At 41.1% G+C, this 26,894-nt stretch overlaps 1 protein-coding gene across 1 annotated transcript in view; it reads left to right on the forward strand.

Annotated features, from left to right (window-relative positions):
* Nucleotides 1-18,864, forward strand: part of LOC123771581 (uncharacterized protein DKFZp434B061-like) — a 119,879-nt gene extending 101,015 nt beyond the window's left edge. Inside the window, exon 5 of the mRNA XM_069313837.1 lies at nucleotides 18,687-18,864. Coding sequence (XP_069169938.1) covers nucleotides 18,687-18,864 — 178 coding nt within the window. The remainder of the gene's footprint in view (nucleotides 1-18,686) is intronic.
* The last annotated feature ends 8,030 nt before the right edge of the window (nucleotides 18,865-26,894 follow it).

Here is a 26,894-nt window from a genome sequence, read left to right on the forward strand (position 1 = left end):
TAAAGACGTCGCGTGGACTTTTGACTCCCTATTGCGGGTTTGGGGAACTCCTTGAGTATTATCTATTTTAACAAAGTCAAGGGTTCATAAGGAATGATGCAGATGTTCGGGATGGAGCTTGAAGATAAGAGCTGTTGTCTAACATCAGCTTCTCTGAACCCTCACCTTAGAAACTCATCCATTAAATGAATTTATTAGTCTTGTCTTTAAGAATAAACTTGAATTAATGTTAAGTCATAATGATGACATGTACAGTTACAATGATGACAGGCACAGTTATAATGATGGCAGACAGTTACAATGATGACAGGTACAGTTACAATGATAACAGGTGCAGGATGAAGCTGTAGCCAGCTGTGTTATGACCCCACAAGACACAGACAGTCTGTAGCTCTGGTGCTCTAATCTCATCATTGTCAGTAAAAAGAACAAGACGCACCACAGAAATAATTATTTCTTAGCTACCTCATAAATGTAGTTATAAGCATATTAATTTCCAGTTTTAATATTATATGCATAATAAAGACAAATGCACAAATGAGGAAATAAGGATGAAAATAATTAGCGAAAATTACATGAACTTAACGAACAGCATCTCAGATTAACGAACATCATCTAAAATTAACGAGTAGCATATACTATTAACGAATATAACTTCTAATTAACGAATTACACCACAGGTAAGCTAATAGCATCTCTATGTAAAAAACTGCATCTCAGATTAATGAATTACCACGCAAAATAATGAACAGTTTCTAAAACTAACGAATTCCATCTAAAATTAACGAATTGCATCTAAAATTAACGAGCTTCATCACAAATTAGCGAGCAGAATAAAAAATTAACGAACGGCATCTCATACTAACGGAGATCATCTGAAATTAACGAACTGCGTTTCACATTAACGAATAACACCTTAAATTGACAAATAACACAGACCGAGAGGAAGACACCGCCAGTGATGGCTACTACCCCAGTGTACTGTTCAACGGGGACAACAATTGCAAACGAGATTCAATGAAAATTATTTAAATGAGATACAGTAAAGATTCTCCTAAATGAGAGACAGTAAAAATTAGTCAAATGAGACCTCTGTTAAACTTAGTCAAATGAGAGGTCATAAAATAAGTCACAGTTGACGCGTTGAGAGTTGTTTACCTACAGTATAAACACGTTCAGGTCAACGATAATCACCAGTTCAGAGAACAAAAGTGAACACAATCGACTTGAGAATGGTCCAGGACGGACCGAAACATCGTCGTCCCTTCACCTTCTAGTGTGTGGTCTGGTCAACTTACTGTAGCCACGTTATTGTGACTCCTCGCCTGCAACAAAGGTGAACGTTTTTCAGACACTCCAGAGGTGAACCGGTGAACATGCTGAGATATTGGAGTGAACATGTTGAGACGTCAATAGACATGCTGTGACACCACATCTAGGTTCATCAATGTCAGCTGTGTCATTGATATCCTCGACGATCGGACATCCTGCCTCATTCTATCATTTTCTAAGCTCTTCATAAATTTACGAACACACGACGGCCTTTTAGAAATCGACTTGTACTGACCAGATGGTTATATACAGACGAGAGGAACATGTGATCCCAGACCAGTAGTGGCTCAGGGCCGATAAAATGTTTAATTTATATGAGTCCTCCCCGCTGGGCGGAAGAGTGCGGGTACAGGTTCCTAGTAAGATCCTGCTTGCCTGTTTGTCATTCACATATTCTTCTGCTCAATGGCGAAATGGTTCGAGTGTCCGGTGTGATAACTACTTAACGTTCCCCTGTTGTTCAGGTTTTAACGTTATGTGTATCAAACGCCCAATTGAATTATTGACAAATTTTGTTTCCCGTTAAAATCGAAACTTAAAATATAGATTTTCTTTGTTACGAGACTAATATATTTAATTCTCTCTCAAGCAGATTCGAAAAACTTACTCATAAATGGTTGTTTATTTATACGTATATATACGTTTATAATACGTTTAACATGCAGCAGAGGGGGGAGGGGACCTGCTGCATGGGTAACAGCTTCTTCTCCAAATCTACCTACCCAGGCTTTGCGCCCTGGACGATTGACAACCAGGGCGCAACTCCATTGTCTCCCGAGACTGAAGGATGCCTACTACTACTACTACGTTTATAATGTACATTTTATGAAAGATAGCATAAGTTAAAAAATATTACAGGAAATTATGGAAATCTGCAAAGTATATGCATTAGACATTAAACAGTGAGTGAGGGCTTGTTTGGTTCGCTCTGAACACACAGTCAGCCCATCTTCCTGTTTAGGTAGTACTTATAGTAACGATGAGGACTATTGTACATACATTGACGTAAAGGGCAATTAGAAAGTAGAAATCGGTACTATTGAATTTGCACAACCGGAAAAGTTTTTGTACTGATGTTGCAAAGAAAACTTAACCTAGCCTAACCTTCCTAGGTTTAATACACACTAACTGAGGCATTATATAATACAAATATGTGCTATACTAGCCCTAGAAGTATTTAAGTTTGGTTTTTAGCTTTATTTTTTCGGATTCTATAAAACGAATAGTACCAAATTGTACTATCTAATTGTCCATTGGGTCTATGTATGTACGATCGCCCACATAGTCACAAAAAGTACTATCTAAACAGGAGGATGGGTTGACACAGTTCGTGTACAGTAACAAATGGTCTGACTTCAACAATATTAAAGTTGCTCATGAAGAAGCCATCTCCTTGTGACAGCAATTCCCTAATAATATAAAGTAACCTACTGGGAATATCCTTGCTTGCTCTGCTGCAGCTGCCAGTTTGGGGTTGGGGGTACTGACATACGAGGTAAGAAACATAAGAACAAAGGCAACTGCAGAAGGCCTATTGGCTCATACGAGGCAGCTCCTATCTATTATATCTCCTATCTCCTATCACCTGTAAACGGGTGGGAGGAGAACGCTAGACTTGAAGGCAGTGTGGGAGTAGTGATGGTTAGTGGGATAAAGGGGTACTGGGGAGGGAAGACGAGGGAGGTATATAGAAAGGGATACATAAGTAAATGTTTGTGGCTGTGTGTACTCACCTAGTTGTGCTTGCAGGGGTTGAGCTCTGGCTCATTGGTCCCTCCTCTCATCTATCAGTCAACTGATGTACAGGTTTCTGAGCCTACTGGGCTCCATCATATCTACATTTGAAACTGTTTATGGAGTCAGCCTCCACCACATCACTGCCTAATGTATTCCATTTGTTAACATTTGTGTGTGTGTATGTATGTGTACAACCGGCCCCCAACACATTCAATATTTACTTATCTTATTTACTTATTTATCATATTTGCTAATTTATTTTTATATGCATTTTATATATATTTTTACATATTTACTAAATATTACTTATTTACTTATTATTTAGATTCACAGTTATTATTTACTTATAAGAAACGAGCTATCGTGGAAAACTGATGATTGGCGAGGGCCTGTATTATGGTAACTGTTATGTATGATGCAGCTTACCGTGTGCTGGTGGGTTGTGCTAAAGCTTTAGGGGGTAAGAGTGCAGATACCAGAAGCTAAGAGTTCTGGAAACGATATGACGGCTATTTTACGACATTACTCCAACTACTGCCACCGTCGTTATGCACAACGGGAGCAGTTCCATGACCCAAGCACCACAACCATCAAATCATCGTGAGAGCCGTCACCAGTGCAGACGCGTTTAGGGTCACCAGATATTTTAGAAAACTCCTTAAGTACCACCAGCCACATACGTATTAGGGTCTGCACCAATTACCAAATATCATGCAAAGTCGTGAAAAGAACTAACACTATATCACCATCAGTACAAGTACCCTCATTACCACCACCAACACAATCATCACCACCACCACCATCACCACAATCGCCACCACCATCACCACAATCACCACCACCACCACAAACAATGAACACAACCACCAACACATGCACTAGAGGTCACCAACAGGACTATTGTCAGAACTAAGAGGTTTAAGATTCGGTAATAGGTTAATTTACTAAATCTCACAACCCTGGAGGGATGAGAAACACAAGGAACATAATCACAACATACACGATACTCAGGGAAATAAACAGGGTGTACAAGGAATCCTCTTTAAAGTCAGACGAGAGGACATAAGTGAAATCTAAAAACGCAAATGCGTCGAACAAATGTGAGGAAATTCCACTTGTTGACTATACCCAATAGGGGTAGTCAACAAGTGGAATGCATTGAAAGAAGAAGTTGTTGAAGCCGCCTCAATCCACAACTTTAAGTCAAGATTCAAAGTGGGACCCGAAGGGCAGAATAGTTAAATAACAACGCAAAAATGTACAGGAAGACTATTTGGCGAGGAATAAGACGCTAACCCTCACTTTCCCATAACCACTGATAGGTAAATACTATTAGCTAAGCATCACCAGTATTACCACACCACCACCACAACCCACCAACACCACCACACACACCATCACCACCATCTACCACCATCAGCCGCCACAAAACGGGCGACACAGGGGGTGCCGAGGCAGGCTGGGTGTTGGGCTCTGCTTTATAACGGGTTCTTAGGAGTGGCAGATAAACCACACCTAATGGAGATTTAACACGACACACTAATGTACTTAACATTTTGTTGAGGTATGTCCACAGGCACTCATCTCACGGCGGAATTTATGCCGGCAAGTGTGTAAATAATATTTGCGTTGTGCTGTAGTGTGTTGTATTGTGCTGTACTGTGTTGTTCTTTAGTGGGTTGTATTGTGCTGTAGTGGGTTGTATTATGTTGGAGTGTGTTGTCTTGAATTGGGTTGCGTGTGTGTATGTGTGTTTGTATTTACCTAATTGGCCTAAATTGTTCTTGAAAGGGTTGAGCTTCGGCTCCTTAGTCTCTCCTCTCAACTTTCAATCAACTGGTGATCATTTTTCCAAGAATATTATATATAAACATATATAAATATATTTAATATATATTTATATTTAAAACTGTGTGAAGTCAGTCTACCTTCACCATTTCTGGTGGAGGCAGAATTCATCTATTATTTTATTTTATTTTATAACACATGTCGCTTGTGTTCCCATTTTAGTGTACCGCCGATCCAAATAATCTTTGTCCAATTCATCTGAGAATTTTGTACGTGGTAATCATGTCTCCCCAAACAATCCTGTGATTGTGGCTTGAGATTTAGTTGCACTAATCTTTCCTCGTAACTCATACTCAACAGTACTTGGAGTAGTCTGGTTGCATGCTTATCGACTTTCTCCAACTTCACATTGTATTTGACGAGGTCTGATCTTTATGCCGGCGCTGCATAATCCACGATTATTCTGACGTATCGTCATTCAATCCTTGGTTACCCATTGGTTAATAATTTATCTTATCCTGTCATTGTAGACAATGATGTAATTATCTAGGTAAAGTTACAATGATTATATATTGAAGGCGATGAGTCACAATAACGTGGCTGAAGTATGTTGACCAGACCACACACTAGAAGTTGAAGGGACGACGACGTTTCGGCCCGTCCTGGACCATTCTCAAGTCGATTGTGATCGACATTCACAATCGACTTGAGAATGGTCCAGGACGAGCCGAAACGTCGTCGTCCCTTCAACTTCTAGTGTGTGGTCTGGTCAACATTAAATATTGAAGCTACAATCATTTCACAGTTATTTCAGAGTTAAGATGCACCATGTGAGCCAAGCAAGCGACAGTTCCCTCTTAAAAAAGAAGTCTTTTCAGAACTCAACGTTCAATAGACCTTAATGAAAACAGCATACAAACAGCATTTGCAAAATCGTGACTTGTGAATTCAATTCTGCCGACAAATTAGAAGAATTTGACAGTTTGACTTCCACTTCATTGAATATGCATATAAACTTAATGGGATTTTGATCAATTCCGCGAAATGACTTGACAAGTCCACGATTTCTAGTGTTAATTCGATTAATGTATAATTTTTTAAGGTATTGTATGTAAAATGCAGACATGCAAATGAGGCAATGGGAGAGAGGAAGCGAACGGATAAGGTAAATATTTGACCTATACTCATTACAATATCTGCACACTCATGCTCAGGTCGAAAAGAACTTGAAGGGACGCGATACAAAAATTATTCACCATTTAATCAGATATTTTATGGAATTCAAAAGTGTATTAATATACATTTACAGTGTTGTATGGAGAAAAATCATACTAGTGTTAGTGTGGCGTTATAACTTTATAACTATAACTGTGGCGTTATGAAAAATCATACTAGAGTTAGTGTGTTATAACTGAAATAAACTGTGTGAAATAACTGTGGCTGGAACTGAGTCTGTGTGGTCCAGCTGAACACCTGGAGAATTTTAATTAAGGCTTGATGATCTCTTGAGTCTTTGTCTTGTAAATATTTAACATTTTATCACATATTTGTCACGCAGATGTTTTGACTGTGATCAAATCATTGTCACACAGATGTTTTGACTGTGATCAAATCATTGTCACGCAGATGTTTAAAATTTGCTCACATCTGTGCATGAACTTTGCGTTTCTTTTTGCACTTGGTAAATACATTTTTATATTAAGTAGGGGGAGTGAGCGATGATTTTGCAAAGTAATTACGTGTAGCGGTTCATTCCTCTCTCATGAGTCACACGATGTTGTTGTTGTTTAAGATTCGCTACTTGGAACAAAAAGTTCCAAGTAGCACGGGCTATGGTGTGCTCGTAGTGAAGTCACACGAGGTGGAGCACCTCCCCCTAGCCTCCAGGACCTCGGCTATGCCCAGGTGGAGCACCTCAATCCTAATACAACCTCCGGAACCTTAACCATTCGTCTGTGAACACCCACCAGTAAACTGGCAAACAATCCTCCCACGACAGCAAGAGTCCGGCTCAGGTCACAAGCTGATGCCGTAAGGTGCCCTCCAAACTACATGCCATCGTAAAGACTTATAATTACCTTCTCTCCTTCATTTAATTGTCGCCCGCGATAACAGTTATCTTCGCCAGAGCTGTTATCAAAACTATTGCATGAATATATTTGCCTAAATAGCCTTCCTCTTGCTGGTTGGAGGCCGCGGGGTCCAGTCCAGGCAGATTAGTGCGGTACTTTACGACTCTCCGGCGCTGGGAGGTGCCTCTTTTTCCTCTTAATATTATGTAATGGTCGTTTTCCTTGACTTGCATAAGCTGGCTTTTCTTTTTTGGGGGTTTTGTGCGTTTTGTCCGTAAATGGGGGTTTTCCTCTAGTATTTAAATCGTTGTGGTACACCGAGGTCTTTTTTTGGTGTATTTGGATATATCAAAATGTATATGATCTGTGATGAGATATTTTAGTGTGTTTTTGACAGTGAGCAACATTTTTGTCTGTTCATGTTGGAGGCTCACTTACCTATGTTGAATGTTCACTTATGCTGAAGGCTCATTTAGCTATGTTGAAGGCTCATTTGGCTATGTTGGTACCTTTCCATCGGTGCGTCCTGAAATCCCAGCTCCTAAAAAGACTATTGATATATGTACATGTGTTTCTGTTAAAGAAAAAGAAAATTGTGTAAACTGTCTTTACAAAATTGTTACTTGCTTAGGTAAATGAAATGTTGGGTTCAGTACCTGAACCCATTATAGTCTTCTGTAACTCATTCCACCTACGCCCACGGGATGGGTATGGGTGTGCATAATAAATGAAGAAACTTAATTTTCTTGTCCTCATATCCCTTCCATGTCCTTCATAGTGATACTGGCTTAGTGCCTTCTCCTCATATTCTCTTTATTTAGTAGATTAATATTTTTATTGTTCACGTAATCATTCGGAAATACGAAAACGGAAGTTAAAACATTAATTCTCAAGTGTTTGTTTCTCCGTAAGATATGCAGCCAGGGTTTTTTCAAGCCCTTTTTAAGCCCAGTGGTACTACACTAGACGGAAGAGTAAATATGATTTGTACATATAATCAGAACTTTAAGTTAGTTACCTGAACTAGATTCCAAAAGATTATTGATGTTATTTCTCAAATTGTTTTCCCCTTTATCTCATCTCATGTGAAATAATTATGTAAAAATATAATTAAAATGACATTGAAATGATAATTGACGATTTTCAGTTGCTTGAATAATGTAGTAGTGATTCAGAGCACAAAGCGTGAGGACAGGTTAAGTCTTTCTTGCTCACTTAAATCAAACCAAAGTACCCTAATTTGTGCGCTGCTGTCCACAGCGTCCATTTTGCCCTTAATTTAGTCCTTCCCGTCATGCGCCTGCCGTCTTTTATTATAGAGTGTAGACAGTTATGGGAACTATTGTAAATGTTGATTATAGGTAATAATTATAAATATCAATTACGGGTAAATATTCTAGAGACTGATTATAAGTAAGAATTTTTTATAAAGTGAATGAAGACCATAGATAAATAGTGCATATTAAGGGATAAATGTGAAAGAGAAGGGTACTATCAGGGGGGGGAAGCGCCAAACCATTACGACTATATCGCACTTGGAAGGGATTAGGATAAGGATTTGGGATGGGACGATGGGGGAAGGAATGGTTCCCAACTACTTGGACGGTCGGGGATTGAACGATGACATGCATGAAGCAAGACCGTCGCTCAACTGTCCAGTTCAAGTGTTGGGTGGATAAATGGGAGTAATTCTCTTCTGATAGCAAAAACATCCTCAGTGTCTCTTCGTATTCTACATTAATTTGACTTTGATAGTGTTGCTTTACAACATACGGGGATATCAAGGCAATGTTTCTTAGTGTGTGGAAGTTGCTGAGTATCCGACGTTTAGTGTTTCGTTTAGGAAGGACATTTGTTTAAATGTTGTGGAACTATAAGTGAAGCTATCATTGTTTTATGACAGTCATGACTTGTTTTAGCTGTTTTTCATGTTACTGGTTTTCTTGAGCGATCTTCAAGCTTTCAGTAATTGTGGTTAGAGTAATTTTATTCTTAAGAGTTTCAGTAGGTTAATTTATTTAGAAACAAACACATTCAAGCGCGCACACACACACACACACACACACACACACACACACACACACACACACACACACACACACACACACACACACACACACACACACACACACACACACATATTTTATTTCACCTATTGATTGACTGTTGAGAGGTGGGACCAAAGAGCCAAAGCTCAACCCCTTCAAGCACAACTAGGTGAATACACACACACTGTGAATTGTGCACATTTCTGGGCCATGTATATTGTATAGATGAAAAGGCTTTTTGGAGCCGAGAAGGAGAGAGAGAGACACAGAGAGAGGAGGGGCCTCCTTTTTATGATATATCGTACAAGCTTTGGCTTGTAGAGAGTTGCTGTATGGAGCACTGGCAATATCTCCAACGATCGCCCTGATGCCATTGGAACCCGTTTGTGTGCTTTTGCGACGCACCAACAACCACGTTCACTATGAAATGGATAAACAATGATGAAACTCACAATCGTTACCTAAGTTTGCGTGTTTATTGTGATGTTAAAATCGGTTATTCCAGTCCCAGAAGTGATTTGTAACGTGAGGGGAAACGACCAAGGGGAAAATCCTTGTTTATACCTGACTTCTGGACAACTGGGAAATCAGGGTGTGCCTATCTTCGCCTCAGTCTGTCTACATTGTGTACACAGTATTTTTTTGTATAAAAATGGATGATAAAGACAAAATATATAGTCCATACAGATGGAAATCATACTAACGAGATAGATCATTGAGAAACAATGAGGGAGTTATGCCATGTCGTGGTCCAGAGGTAAAGTGCGTGGCTTGATAGTACCCAAAGTTGAGGGTTCGAATCCTCGCATTGCTGCAGTTGATTTTCTCATATAGTTCATATCTAGTTCATAGAGAGCTGTAGTTTGTATATCTTTGTCATTCCTGAGTGAGTTTTACTTCTTGCTATGCCTCTTACCTATTTACAGTTCTTCCCTTCAATAACTTGCCTTCTCCATCTTCGTTTCATAACTCCCCCTTCTTATTCCTGCCACTGACTTTCCCACAATCTATGTATTCTTACCTCTTTCCCGTCATTTCTTTTTCCCCATCCCTGCTTCTTCCCTTCTAAACCTCCTTCTTCCCCCTCTTCCCTATTCTGTCGCCCTCTCAATTTCTTGTACCCCCTCCTATCTTCCTTCTTGGGTCGCACCCCTCCCCCCATCCCTGTCTTTCTTCGCCTCTAAAGCAAGGTATTAAACCCATTCATATTCCGTGTAAAAGCATATTTCAGTCCAAAGTCTTATTGTAGGGACAGTTCCATGTTTGAAGACCATGTTTTGTGCGTTGCCTGCTCCGTCCTCTCTCATTTCGGACTGTAAAATGTTGGTCATTGAAGTTAATACCGTAATGCCGGAGGTTTGCATGCGATCCAGCGCTTGTATTCCGGGGAGAGAGACAAATGAGGTGCCGGATCTCACCTGCGGTCGTTGAATTTTTTTCATTGGGCTAAAATTAGTAAATGCGTGGGAAAATTGAATCTGTGTTGATGATGAGTGTTTTGGGCAGTCGCAAGTAAAGGGTAGGTTAGGCTTTAATATGAGAACTGTTGTGTGGCCTGGCCCACTACTGCCTTGGGAATTGTAAGTGATATTTTCTGTGGTGACTGTGTGTGTGTGTGTGTGTGTGTGTGTGTGTGTGTGTGTGTGTGTGTGTGTGTGTGTGTGTGTGTGTATTTACAATTTGTGCCTGCAAGGTGAAGCTGTTAGATCTTTGACCCCTGCCTTTCTAACCGTCAGTTGTCTAATGTTTTGATTCATGATTAACCCTCATGTATTCCATATATTTCTTTCTCACACACATACCGAGGATAAAGCTCGTAGCAGCTGTCTAACTCCCGGGTACCTATTTACTGCTAGATGAACAGACGCATCAGGTAAAGAAACTCTGCACATTTGATTCTGCCTCGACCGAGAATCGAACCCGGGCCCTTATTACTACGACTCCAGAGCGCTGTCCACTCGGCTGCGAGGACCCTATTAATTTGTGTATGTACTCACCTAGTTGTACTCGCGGGAGTTGAGCTCTGGCTCTTTGGTCAGCATGTATGTATGTATGTATATATGTATGTATATATGTATGCATGTGTGTGTGTTAGTATGAGTGTGCTTGTGGGTACTGCAACAGATTTCTCACAGACTGTTTCCTTATATTAACATACACATCTGACTAAATCAATTACAAAAATCATGTTATATTATCAGGTGTAAATATCAGAGGAAGATATAACCACGACATTTTTTGTGTAGTATTTTACCCCAAAAATAATAGGACAAAAACTGGATTATGATATAAAGAAAAGTAATGTATTTAAGACCGCAAAATCAACAACATTGCACACCACAGGCGACAGCGGCTTTCACGATATAAAGTGACAATTTAATTGAGCATAATCCAAATTTAAGGTTAATTACGGAAAGAAGTACATTTATCAAACAATTTATTGAACGAATGATTTTGATAAATATATATGACAGTATATTTGACATTCTCAAGCGCAAATGTTGTAATTTGCGTGTTAAAAGCTGTTATTGGAAATATGTGGCTGCTTTCCAAGGATTTGGAGGGAGTACCTTACCTTGAGGTTACCTTGAGGTGTTTCCGGGGCTTAGCGTCCCCGCGGCCTGGTCGTCGACCAGGCCTCCTGGTTGCTAGACTGGTCAACCATGCTGTTGGACGCGGCTGCTCGCAGCCTGACGTATGAATCACAGCCTGGTTGATCAGGTATCCTTTGGAGGTGCTTATCGAGTTCTCTCTCTTGAACACTGTGAGGGGTCGGCCAGTTATGCCCTTTATGTGTAGTGGAAGCGTGTTGAACAGTCTCGGGCCTCTGATGTTGATAGAGTTCTCTCTCACAGTACCTGTTGCACCTCTGCTCTTCATTGGGGGTATTCTGCACATCTTGCCATGCCTTCTGGTCTCGTGTGATGTTATTTCTGTGTGCAGGTCTGGGACCAGCCCCTCTACTATTTTCCACGTGTAAATTATTATGTATCTCTCCCGCCTGCGCTCAAGTCAATACAGATTTAGGCTCTTTAGTCGGTCCCAGTAGTTTAGATGTTTTACTGAGTGGATTCTAACAGTAGAGGATCTCTGCACGCTCTCCAGGTCAGCAATTTTCCAGCTTTGAAAGGGGCTGTCATTGTGCAGCAGTACTCCACTCCAGAGAGCATTAGCATCTTGAAAAGTATCATCATTGGTATAGCATCTATTGTGTGAAAGGTTCTCGTTATCCAACCTGTCATTTTTCTTGCAGTTGTGACGGCTATTTTGTTGTGTTCTTTAAAGTTAAGGTCTTCCGACATGAGTTCACCCAAATCCTTTACAGAAGGTGAGAGTAAATGACAGGAAATTAGTTAGAAGTATAAATGAGTAAGAGCGAAAGAGGAATAGATGAATCACGAGTAAATTTACCAACTTACTTTCAAACTGTGTATTCTAACTTGTAAATACTTCATAATTACCTCATCTCCTTGACTATTCCTGTTGTGGGCGGTAGAGTTAACTGTTGTGGGCGGTGGAGTTAACCGATGTGGGCGGTAGAGTTAACTGATGTGGGCGGTAGAGTTAACCGATGTGGGCGGTAGAGTTAATTGCTGTGGGCGGTAGAGTTAACGAGTCGCCTTTTGTAGGCGGCTAAGAAAAATCCCAGTACTTCCTCCTGTGTTACCAGTGGCGACCTGGCGAATCTTGGCACATCCATAACTGATTCAGTTCAACGAAACTTGCCAATAATTTCGTCAGTGGTTTGGTGTGTTAGTGTGAGAAGTTTGTCCACAACTTACCGTCCCAGGCCTCTACACCACACATGTAACACCAAAAGCACTCGGACTTCAGTAAACAAAACTTTTATTACGTAAACACCAGCTCCCTTTTTGGCTTTCAAAAATCAATTGAATTACACTGGTTTCCGGAGGTCAAGGTCAACGTGAGGGTCAAATCACTCAGGAATTTTGCATATCTTGTTGTAAATTGAAGACAAAGAGTAAGGTGGCGTTTTCGTATGTGGTATAGGTGCCCTTAGCCTTTTGGCTCGCCCTATATAAATACATACATACTCAGCAGTACTGAGAAGTATGATATATTAACACATACGGTTGTAAATCTATAAACTGCTTCGATATGTAGTAGTAACATAGAGAAATACAAGAAAATATGGCTACGTGCTGCATTTTCTAACAATATTCCCTTTTGATACACCAGTTAATCAATTTACAAAGGTTTAAAAGGTTTACAAAAGATTTACAAAGATTAATTAAGGATTCCCAAGGGTTCTAAACAGCAACACACCATTAGATTGAAACTAGGCGGTTTGTTTATGGAAAGCTCGTAATAGTTATCACCTTGCTTCACCAGTTCATTAATCTGTTACCTCCTCGTTGCACTATAAATATGCTCCCCCCTCCTCCCCTACTTTCTTGCTTCCCCCTCCCCCACCCCATTCCACGCTTCCCCCCTCCCCCCACATCGTGCACCTTTTAATCTCCAGACAGCTCTCCTCCCTCCTCCTCGCCCCTTCACTGCTCGTAAGATGGCAAATGTACTCCTCCCTGCTTTGTGCCCACCGCCTGGGTAGTACCCCCGTCCCTGGGCTGTACCCCAGCCAGGGCTGAGCTGTACCATCCGCTTGGGCTGTACCCCGAGCATGAGATGTACCACTGGCCATTAGAAAGCAATTGTTCTCATGTCGAGCAGCGGACAGGGATCCCTATCGCTGGACATTGTCCTTACCCTTTACGTATCCTTGCCTCCCCACCACCATCCCCCAAGCTCTCCCCACCATCCTCCCCAACTTCATCGTGGATTCCACCACTGACACTTGTACTCGAAACTTGCCACACACACACACACACACACACACACACACACACACACACACACACACACACACACACACACACACACACACACACACACACACACACACACACACACACACACACACACACACACAAAAGGGGATAGGAGAGAAGTATGACCAAAGTATACACCATTTAGATGTCAGATTTTTTTTTTATCACTAAAGAAGCTGGTTGTTGGAGACAACAACAACAACAACAACATTCAGAGTTTTAAAACATGATGTGATTTGAAGTTATTTCGGAAAGTGTTACATTACACATCCACCGGCTCTAAAGGCGGAGTCCAAGAGCTGATACTTGATTCTGAAGGCACAAATAGATGAATACAAATAGGCGAGTACACCATTGTCTTCCTGCTGGCGCTCGTTTCACGTGGCCAAGACGTACACGTTAATGACGGGTTGTGTGGCAGTGTTGCTCAATAGATAGCGAACGAAAGACCTATTGGTATACGACGAGGTTCGTTATCTTGAACAATAGATTACGAGAAGCCTTTAGGTTTACGACCAGGGCTCGCTATCTGTTCGAAAAGAGCTAGAACAAGTCCCAGAAAAATTCACAATTCTCATAAGGAAAGATGAGAAAAGGCTAAGAAAGACAGATGGATCTCCACCAGCTCAGCCGTACTTGCGAGAATGGAAATAGCTGGATTAACTCAGTGTCGTATAGAAACACTCGAATGGTAGATTTATAGAAAATTTGGAATACTGATCCTTATCTAACTACTGGTAACTGATAGTGTTGTCATTATCAATAGATGGTAGTTAGCGCCTGACGACACACTTACCCTCTTCCCCCATTGTAGTTCACATGCTGTAAAGACACGGCATTCATCTTAAAATAACCAATAGGTGGTTTCCAAGATTCGCGAATGTATTACCATTGCACCACCATCTAATGGATCACTAATTGACCAGTAATGACGAGGGATGACAACTATTGCAAAGGCGTCCTGTAACATACACTAGTCTTCAAAATTCAATCTCGAATTTTTGCTAGGTCGATCTCGGGAACTATTCACAGGCAATTGGTTGCCCCGACCACTTGAACCTTTTATTGGCAGGGCGAAAGAAAACCAACTCTTGCTAGCACAAAACTGGAAGTGAGTTACATTCAAATCTTTGCTCACAAATAGCAATTTCTCGAAGAGATTGCATTGTTAGATCAAATCTATCCACTACCAATTGGTCAGATTTGGATAAAAGTTAGTCGTGAGTGTATATAATATAGATGTTGTTTTAATTTTATATGTAACTAAACACACACACACACACACACACACACACACACACACACACACACACACACACACACACACACACACACACACACACACACACACACACACACACACACATATATATATATATATATATATATATATATATATATATATATATATATATATATATATATATATATATATGTGCACTAGATGGGAGTACGCGGTGGAGGCTAGGCAAATCTGGTTCTTCAGTATCTCTCAGTTCAATAAGTTATTTTCGCTCCAAATAGTGTGTCTTTCGAGTGCTTTGAGGCGGCCACCTTAGTTACGACTTTTTAATGCGAGCAGCACACCTTTTGTTCGGGTATCTCGCCTGCCTTGAGGAGGGCATGCGAATTCTCCCCTGACCGCCTCTTTTTCTAACACAGGAAGCTGCTCTTTCTCCTTTCACTCTGAACCCCTGCCTCATTCCTGTTCCTATCCCTCATAATATTACGTTTATATGGGTTAAAGATCTGTTGTAGTATTTCAAACTTCATCTAAAATCTCTAGTTCGTTTTATACCATATCGTACGTCTTTATTCTCGTTCTTCTAATCAGTTTTTCAACATCAGTTAACTTCGATATGAAGGAGCCTCTTCCATCTGCCAAACTGTTGACGTACTTTAGCAACAGGATGGTCCTTGGTAGTGGCACTTGCCGTACTCGACTTGTTGACTTTCATCACTCTGCTGTGTCATATGTCGCTGTGATCCTCTGTTTCCCTCCTGAGTGGAACTCTCTGACCAAAGGTCGCACTTTCCCTGGTACACTAGCTTGTTGCACATGCTTGAGTAGGAGTCCTTGGTGTTGAAGTGTTCGGTACTTTCTACCAGTCACAGAAGATGCAGTTTGCCTTTCTCTCTCGCCATTGTTTTACTCTCTTAAATCTCTTACCATAGAACGCTAATAATAAGAATTTTCCTCTACTGAATCCATGTTGGTGGATTTAGTAGAACAGACCACAAACATAAAAGTCCACGTATCGGCATGCTCTTCAAATCTGTTTTGGATTATTCTACCTAAATACTTGTATGTAATACTTGTTAGTGATATTGGTCAGAAGTTCGAAGGAGCTTGTCTTCCTCTTCTCTTGTGTATTTGGGACCATATTTTATGGAAAAATGGCAAAGATATTGGCCGTTTTCAAAACCTATGGTAGGTCTCTGGAGTTTGATATGATGTTATCTCCTCCCAGGTGTGTGTGTACTTACTAAATTGTTCTACCATAGTTGTATTTGCGGGGAATGTGCTAAGGCTCTTGGATCCCACCTTTCAAGAGGAAGGGGTGTGCGTGTCTGGGTCAGGGGATGTGAGAGTAGCGTAGGAACGTTTTGTGTTTGTTATAATAAAATATGTTCATACTGTTCAAGGGTGCGGTAACTATATGGTGATGGTCCAGACACTCATGGTATTGTTGACCCAAGTCCTCCACACTAGAAGGCTCGACCACTCGTCTCACTTGACCTCCCCCTCACCCAACAATGCTTCACTAACAAGCGTGACCTCTCGGCTCTGCCGGGAAATGTCTGCAATCTCTAAGGAAAATCGAGTTTGGAAAGTGTTTTCCGAAGACTCAGCGGAAACGGGAAAGAAATACATTGAACTCAGAAGCCGACATCGAATAGAATGGACTCTTATTTTCTTACCTGAAAGAAACAAGTTTATATTCGTTGGAAAAATATTTGTAGGGACGTTCCGAATCTTGAATAAGTGTTAGAAATAGTGAAAAGTGTGAATTGTTTTACCGCGTCTGATGTCATGGGATAAAATGTGTTTTATCATCAGCAAAAGAACAAATATGAAAAGAGACGAAAAAGTGTAAATTGTTCCAATTCCCCCTTTCCTCCGCGACGAAGGTAACAACGAAAGACATTTACAACGCGAAGAGCTGATAGGGTCGACTAGATTTACTCAAATCAAAGCATAATTTAATGGATATCTGCGTTTCCTCGACATCCGATTACCTGAAGAATGTTGAAGGAAGGAATGACAATATTGGAATAGCTGATCACATATGAATAATGTCAAAGGCAGCGTCGTCACTCACTTACTCCGTAGCTGAAGACACGCAAAAAAACATACATGCTTTATCTCGCTGGTTTGCAGTAGGACCCAGCCAACTTGAATAGACAATGGCGAACCAAATTCTGTAAAAGTATGGGAACCAGAACAAACACACAGGGTATCAAAGCGATCACTTGCCACTTGTCCAATACTGATACAAGAATCTTTTATTGAAGGTGGTGTTTGGGAACAGGAAAGGCAGCACCAACTGAATGAGTATTTTGAAGTGCTCCCGTGTTGGGGGACCGGAGGGCCGTACCTTAAGAGTGTACCATAGGGCCAAACCATAAGTGTGTGTACCGTAGTGCCGCACCATAAGGGTGTAGCATAGAATATACGATAGGGCCGCACTGTTGGCTCGTTCCGTAGGGTCGTAATATATTTATGAAGATATTCATTTGCATCTGCAACGAGGCAGATGCTGACGAATGTGGTCTGCACTGGGGAAAACACACAAGACACGACGAGATCAACGACATAATTAGGTACAAACTCTAATGGCCCATCAAGGATTCGAACCTAGGCAGCTAGGGTCATCCCACTGATTAGCACCGTAACCACTACACCAGCAGTTGCATACAAGTGTAGGAAGTTCGTGAGAGCCATATGTACACCCTTCAACACCCGTGACTCATTTTGGAAACAGTTATGTTCATCATTTCCTTGAACATGCAAGGGTGGTACTCATTGTACATGTGTATGCAAAGCTTCAATAGTCCCCAAGCCTACGGGAGCATTCAGTGCCGCCTCTAGCCTGAAGCCCGGGTCTAGGAGCCTGAGGACCTGACTCAGGAGCCTCAGTACTGGCTCTAGGATCTCCAGTACTGAGTCCATGAACGGCAATACATGACCAAGGAACCCTAGTACCGAGTCCAACAGCCCCAATACCTGATCCAGGAGCCATGAACCGGGTCCAGCAGCCCGAGGACCGGGTCTAGGAGCCCATGAACCGGGTACAGGAGCCCCAGTACCGGGTCAAGGAACCCCAGAGAACCGGCTCCACGCCTCTGTGAAATAAGAGCTGCTCCCGGCCGCATGAGTTCATCATAAGTGCATCCCGTCGACCGCTGGCTAAATAACCAAGCCAGCCATAATGCCCCCGCCAGAAGCCCGCGTGGGGAAGAACATTAAGAAAAATAGGTCATTAGTGACAAATTAATTAAGTTGGCTCGCCGCGCGAAGAGCGTATTCTTATTTCTTGTGGGGCTTATGTTGGGGAGGAGATGGAGCACGAAGGAGGAGAAGGAGGAGGAGAAGAGCGACTGCAGGGGGAAAGGGGGGTGGGAGGAGGCCAGAGTGATGAATGGGGAGGCAGCGGAGGCATGATAATGAATGGCAAGAGGCAAAAGATCTGATGAATGGGAGATGGGAGGAGGAGATACTGCGGGTGATGACCAAGAGTGGGGACGAGAATAGGTCTGAGCACCGCGCTTTACAACCCTCCAACACTTTCCATCCCACTTGGAAAGCATTGATCTACAAACGGAAGATAAACAGGATAAAGTCTTCATATTTTCAGGCAGTTCTCCACAAATAAAGCAGTGAGCAGGATACAAAAGTTATGCGAATCTCTTAAGCTAGGCAGGGAGGCTCTCAAGCTTGGCATGGAAGCTCTCAGGCTTGGCAGGGAGGCTCTTAAGCTTGGCATGGAAGCTCTCAGGCTTGGCATGGAGGCTCTCATGCTTGGCAGTCTCTAACTTGGAGGGAGTGTCTTGAGGATGGTAGGGAGTCTTTCAAGCTTTACAGGGAGTCTCTTACATTTGACAGGGAATCTCTAAAGCTTGACAGGGAGTCTCTCGCTTGGAAGAAGTCTCTCAGGCTTGACAAGGAGTCCCTCAAGCTTGGCAGGGAATTAGCGTGCCAATTGGAAGTAAAACTTTTTCCCTCTTTCTTACTCTTTACATTTTTCCTCAATTTTGTTTATGAAAGCGTAAAGAGCTGGTGGAGGGGTTTAATGTGAGAGTGCTGGTGGAGGGGTTTAATGTGAGAGTGCTGGTGGAGGGGTTTAATGTGAGAGTGCTGGTGGAATGGTTTAATGTGAGAGTGCTGGTGGAGTGGTTTAATGTGAGAGTGCTGGATAATTGTATTTCCATAATATATTTCTTTACGAATTACCTCTCAACACAGCTAATTCTGTGATATATTCCATTTCAACGAGAGCATTAAGCAACAAAGAAAATTAAATCACAAACACAAGAGATAAGAGGAATCATTGTAAACACCAAGCTGAAAATAAAGCTAGAACTGTACACAAGAGCAACGAGTAAACCAGAGCATTATAATAGCCCACAAGTTAAAATATCACTCCTAATTATGCCCTGCTTCCATTATGATTAAAAGAATTGTGATTTATGTCCGTCATTAGTGTTGGAGAGTTTGTACACAAGAACTTGATTTACTGTCGGTATAAGCTGGTGTTGGTGCGTTTTTGTACCCGTGTAATATAAACATATCTGTATCTTCAGAAGGAAATGTTTGTATGTTCGAGGTTGGAGGCCAGACGTCTGGGGCTAACCTCACTAAACTTTGCAGGGGTCTCTGCCCGAGGATAACCATAAGCAGGTCACTGTCAAGCCCGCGTTAAAACCGTTCCTTGTATGAAATGACAAACCATATGAATTTCCAATTTCGCAAAATGAAAGATTCCATCCACTCTAAGATTACATGGATATGCAGGGCAATTTGTGAATAACAGATAACCTGGTGTAGGGTAGGGTGGATGGAGAAAAGTATATATATATATATATATATATATATATATATATATATATATATATATAACTGTACACCAGATGCATAGCGCTCCTGGCAGTATGGGTTTGAGTCACTTCTGGGGTGTGGAGTTTTTAGTTTATATATATATATATATATATATATATATATATATATATATATATATATATATATATATATATATATATATGTATATATATATATGTATATATAATATGACATGATTAACATAATAATTATCGCAGAATAATTCTTCAATATTATTATTTTTGTGTCTTATATAATTATGAGAAATTACTGAGGGATAGTGTGTGTGTGTCCAGAACTGCCGTGACTGAGGCGAGGACCCCGAGCCTAAACTCCCTTACACCGGTGTCTTATGGTGATTTATGGCAAGCAAAATTATAGTGGAGGGAGCGAGCGGGGAGAGGCGACACCCATATCACCAAACCTGTAACCCACGCCCACCCCCACGCCCATACAAATCTTGCCAACGCCCACACATACGCCCTGCCCACGCCCACTGCTTTCTCATGTCTGCACATAGCGTTTTTTCCATGTGTACGACAACAAGAAAAGAACTGGTGTTTCAGGTCTAGGACCTTTCAACGCCCTCTGGTGTTCAAGGTTTATGACTATTATTGTTTCATGTGTACGCTCTCAGGTATTCAATGTCAACTCTCATTGGTTTCCAGTGTAGCTCCACAATATGCTTTCTGAGTTTCCGTATGAGATCTTTTACTGAACACATAGGATTAGTGAAGCACCTGAACTGCTGGCACCCAAGATATCATGATACCTTGGGATACTCAAGATATCAAGGTAAGGAATGTCCCCGAAAAATTATATTCCTTGGAACAGAGCAGAGATAGATCTCATAATATACTTTTGTAAAAGAAACGAATGAATGCAGTGTAAAAATCAGAGCTCAACGACTTTTTGATCTGCCGTCAAATATAAGAAATGTCGCCGAACGTCACTTCAAGAGGAAATTGAACAAGTTTTTATTTGAGTTACGGGATCAGCTTGGCTGTGATGGCTATGTAGGCCTTTGGGCTGTGAAGACAGCCTCAGAGACCAGGCAATCACCGGGAAAGGATAGCCACAGGCCAGGCTGCGTGAACTGCAGAACTCTTTAAATCATTAACAAGTAAACCATTGAGGTGCCATGGGGTTTACATAGAGGGGGTTATTCCCCCCCTTCCCCTTTCCTCTCCTTATGGCTACTGACGTTCCGTGTCTACATCAACTCTCTTCTACTTCTGTTCCACGTTTAGGTACCCTAGTGACACTCAAACATAAGTTGTCATTAACTTTCATAACAGGCATGCCTAACAGAATATGGCAAGAAGGAAGTTTTCCCAACGGGCTAAAAATTAGAGACCATATAAATTTCGATCGTCTTCCACTCCTTCACGTTAATATTCTGCCTGCGTTAGCAGATGGACAATATTATGCTCGTATAGCACTTAGAATGGGATGCGTTCCTCTTCAAATATCACTGTCGGTGTAGGAAGTGTCATTCGGCCACAGACATCTTGCTTAGTTGACATTTTTCATCTGTGAGACATTTTTTCCTCCAAGTATAACATCATGTCGCATGATTTGACGAAAAGGTCAATGAAACAACTTAGAAACATTGGAATCTTTCTGTTTCAACGAGTAAACCAGGTTTACAACACACCTGCACCTAAATGTGATAGAGGTACCACCAAGAGCATGCTACACTTGCTGGTCAACGGTTCGGGAATTTTGACACAAACATCGCCATGATTGTCGAGTTCATAATAGAGACATGAGCAAAAATACATTGAAAATAGGGCATAACATAAAGTGGAACTCGAAGGAGAAGAGACTCACCCTCGGACCACTCATCACAGGTTTCCGAGGGTGAGTAACGAAGAGTAAATAATGAAGCAGGGTACAGGGTAGAGAATAGCGAATAAGTACATCAGAATAAATTAAAAAACTACAAAGCGTGAAGCTTGATAAAAGGAAATTGAATTCACGCAAATAAAGTTTAATTGGGTTCAAATACGGAGAATAAAATAGTGTCATGGAAACAGTTAAATGAAAATTTAATGACTTTTTAAATATATTTGAAAGTATAGAAAGTCAACAGAACAAAAATGAAAGTGTCAGTAGACAGTAACTTGATTTAAAGAGACATTTCCCTCCATGGCCATCTTAGGGAGAGCCAGCACTGTCAGCCAGGTTGACAGCCAGAGGCAGAGCAAACCATAAACAGAGCCAGCCAGCCAGCCAGCCAGAGACAGAGTAAGCCATGCAGAGACACAGCCAGCCAGCCAGAGACAGAAGGAGGAAGGGGAGGAGAGGATGAGTGAGAGGCATTGTGATGAGTGGGGAGAGGGCGGGGTGTGCAGAGTTATGGAGGAGAGGGAGGATGTGGTGGCCATGGGAATAGCAGTGGAAGAGGTGGTGGAGGAGCAAGGAGAGCAGTGGCGAGGTAAATAGGAGAGTGAGAAAGCGACGGAAGAAAAAAAGGTGACAAGGAGAGAGAGAGAGAAGTAGAGAGTTGTCGAACCACACAGTGGAATGATGAAATAAAATAATTTAGATAAAAACCAGACAAGATCAACAGACAATCAACAAAGAAAGCCAAGAACAGACGAGGAAGGAGAAACACTTATAAAACACTTAGAAACAAAACAATCGCAGTAAAAATCAGCTAACAAGGGGAAAACTAAATATATCCTAGAAACCCAGTTCGTGAAGGAATGAGGAATAAAGAGACCAGAGGAAGAAAGCGGAGAGAGTGAAGACGAGAAAAAGAGAAGGAAAGAATGGATAGGACAGGTGGGGGCATGGCTAGGCGGGGTCACCTGAATTATGAGGATGGAGGGGGGGAGGAGGAGGAGGATGGAGGGAGGGAAGGTGATAAAGAAAGGTGTGGAGAGAGTAGAAGAGCAGTAAAGAACGGAAGATAAATAGCAGAAGAGAAATAAATATACCTCATCAGGTCTGAAAAATTGTTGATAAGTATGAGATTATGAGTAATGCCCTCAAAAAAAATTATATATATAAAAAATTGGTTTAAAATAGGTTTAATTGGGTGTCACAGAGGGTGTTTGTGGTTCAGTTGGGTTCGCTCTTGACCCTCGACTTGGAATCCTGGGTTCGAAATCCCAGACGAGACAAATGTTTGAGCACATTTCCTATTACCTAATGTCTCTGTTCACCTATCGGTAAGCAACATATGCTGTAAGGTAAGGCTGCATCCTGGGAAGGGGTCAGTAGTTGGAACTTGGAAATACCTCGATATAACCCTAACGAATATATATATATATATATATATATATATATATATATATATATATATATATATATATATATATATATATATATATATATATATATATATATATTCACAGCCTTTCTGTGTCCGTTAAAATGAATTATAAGCAGCACAAATATTAATGCCTTATCATGTAATGAAATTTTCTCATATAATAATTCATTAACTCATATAATAATTCATTGTGTCTGGGGACATGCAGCCAGTGTATATAGACATGTTGGGCTTATATCTAGGTCCCCCCCCCAAAGGTGGAACTATTGACCCTCCGCAGGATGCATCCCACAACAAGCTAATTAACTCATGGGTATCTATTTACTACTGGTGAACAGTCGCATTAGGTGATCAGAAAAGATCCTAACCATTTCAATCCCGCAAAGGGATTCGAACCCGGAATTCCCGATTGTGAGTCGGGAACGAACGCGACAACGATTTATTATTTTGAATGTGAATATTCAACCTACCAATGATACTTAGGCCTAAATAAACAGAAGTGAAAAATATGGTGTTGAATACAACCTCAAATGTTATAAATTTAGTTGTTTAAATTAGTGAACGCTTTTTATCCATATTTCCGTGAGCTGTTCTCAAGTCATCTTGGTCGTGTTCTGTCAGAGCCCGTCTGTTGCTCTCAGAGAACTGAGAGTCGAGACTAATGATGTGCTCAACGACCTTGTATGGTGAGCGGAGGAAACGATGGTTGTATCAAAGGTCTTCAGGGTCTTGAATCTTCACACTCATTCAAAACAAAATGTTAAAGATTTAGTCAGGATTAGGATTGTTAAATTCAAATTCAAATGTTTATTCAGGTAAAGTACATACATACAAGGTGTGATACAAACATTGATGGATTTATAGATAGAGCTAGTACATACAATGCCTAAAGCCACTATTACGCAAAGCGTTTCGGGCAGGAAAAATACAATATAGTAGCAATGAACAAATCCACAAGAGCCTTGATGAGACTAGAGTGTGCCTGGGAACACCCCAGAGCATAGGTTCGAACCCTTATCAAGGCTCATGTGGATTTAGAGTAGCAATAGTGATGACTCTTATAACACATAACAAAAATTTTAAATAGGCAAGAAGTAATGTGGAGAAAATGTTAAAATTATTTGATGGGCTCGAACTTGCATTTCTGGACTCCTCAGGCACACGTACTATCGACTAAACTATGATGAGGTCAAAAAGCATTTAAACGAGAAGTACTACAATTCCTAATAGCTCATCATGGCTCCATTGATAGTGCATGTGGCTGGTGAGTCCACAGATACAAGTTCGATCTCACTGTATAGCCAGAATATTTCTCACAGTTACATAAGATTCTCGTGGTTTCTTGTGGAAGAGTTACAATACAACATGCATTGATAAAGTCATTTCAGATAACATAAGATTAATGTTAGAGAGTATTGGTCCAGGCGGGTCCGAAGACCCGAAGATCAACCGTCGAAACACAAGTAGGTGAGTACAACTAGAAATTCTGAAAAGCCCTTCACCTGACAAACACACACACAAGACCAATATTGAAATAACCTGTTTTTCTAGAAGACAATAAAATAGAAATATTGACAATATCTGGCCTCTTCTGGCGACAGTCCGCGCATGAGAGATTCAATATCCAATTCTTTATAAGCATGACCTACATGAGGCCCGCATCCATATTTTAAGGTCTTGCTCTCATCTCAGCCTTGCCGACCAATCCACCCAAATTTGATATCAACTTGGGGCTCGGAGGTTTTCCCTCCTAGAGATCTAACCGGAGAAAAACTCTTTTCCTAGATAACTTGATATATATTGGTGTATACTGGCAGTAGGTTTTCATGTATACATGTTTCACTGAATATGACTGCATATTCTGTATTGATTATATATATATGATAAACCTGAATGGTTTATCTTGTTCCTGGTACCGTGAGCCCAGATGGTAACGCCACAGTCCTGGAGCAGAGTTCTAGTTTGTCTATATATATATATATATATATATATATATATATATATATATATATATATATATATATATATATATATATATATATATTGACACGGAACTGTTTTTAATATATAATAATCAGATATATTATCCTTGAGATAAATATATTAACATGCTTAACGTTATGCTTTATTTGTTCGCTTAATGTAAATAGTGACACAGTCTAGACACATATCAGTGAACTTAGAGGAAGATGCAAGACAAATATTTTTTCCATCCTCATAATGCTATTACTGAAACACACACAAAAGTTAAAATATATATTTATAAAAAAATTATTATTTTTTAAATGGCTGTGATGGGGCCCCCGTTTGATGGTCCTTGATGGGGGCCCCATATGATCGCCTTAGTAAAGATAAATACGACTATGTGCTTTTTGAACAAAAATATATAATATTTATCCGCCAAGGGCATTCTCGTCAGAAAGGCCCAAATCAGACGCGCCAAAACTTTGCGACACATCCTAAGCTTTCTCCGGTTCCCTCCGGCGTCTGGCGGCTGAGGGGAGCCAGGGCAGCGACTGAGGGGAGGGGATTCAGGGGTAGGGGGGTTTGGTGGGGCAGGGGGAAATGAAAGCCGGAATGGAAAAGGGAGGAGGGGCAGCAAGAAAGGGAAGGTGGGACAGCTGGAGATGGAGAGTAGGGGCTTGGAGGAAAGAGAAAGAGAAACAAAGCATGGATAAATGGGAAGAAGAGCAAGGAGGAAATGAGGAAAGAGAGGTAGAGAAGCACGGCAGGAAGAAATGTGGTGCAGAGAGGAAGGGAGGTGGAACAGGGAGAAAGGAAAGCCGGAACGGAAATGAAAGGAAGGCTGGCATGGAAAGAAGTGGATAAGCAAGACGAATGGGGAAGGGATTAGAACGAAAAGAATATATAGAGCGAAGATTGGAGGATTGAGGAACTGGAGAGTATAAATAGGATGCAAGGGAAGGGCGGTGGTGAGAGTTAGCAGTAGCCTCAGGCAAGTTATAATGGTGGGGTGGCCAGTGTATCAGTTCCCCCCACCCCTCAACCCCCACTCTCACCCCCTCTTGCCACTACCCCATAAGCCCCATTCCTGTTCCCCTTTCCCCATCTTCCCCCTCACTCTTGTCTAGCCCTAATTAACGAGAATATCTCTTGTGTTGAAGTTTTGGGGGAGTTTGCACACACACACACACACACACACACACACACACACACACACACACACACACACACACACACACACACACACACACACACACACACACACACCAGAACACAAATAACAGAACAGCAGAGAGCAACAAAGGGCCAAGAATGAGTACCTCAGTGTGAGGAGAGAAGCGGTGAGACAGTATAAATGACATAGTGAGTAAATCCAAGACCCAACCAAAACTGCTGCAGAGCCATCAGTAGGAAAACAAGAACGAAAGAACAGATGACGGAGCTGAGAAAAGCGAAGGACAGGTACACAGAGAAGGATTTTATTGATGTTCCTCCAACTGAAGTAACATGAATTTGACTTTCGCTCCATCTGTCTAATTCTCCCTTAATATATCTGACTCCCTACTTATATCTGACTATAACTTCATATATCTGACTGTTTCGGTCCATCAAATAAATATATTAATCTACATTAAAAATATTGTATTTCTTTTATTTTCTTGTTTACCGAGAATTGTAAAACAACTTCAGGTTTTTGTTATTGAAATTGGTAGATGGAGT

The sequence above is a fragment of the Procambarus clarkii genome, chromosome 76 (assembly GCF_040958095.1).
Source record: "Procambarus clarkii isolate CNS0578487 chromosome 76, FALCON_Pclarkii_2.0, whole genome shotgun sequence".
NCBI lineage: Eukaryota > Metazoa > Arthropoda > Malacostraca > Decapoda > Cambaridae > Procambarus > Procambarus clarkii.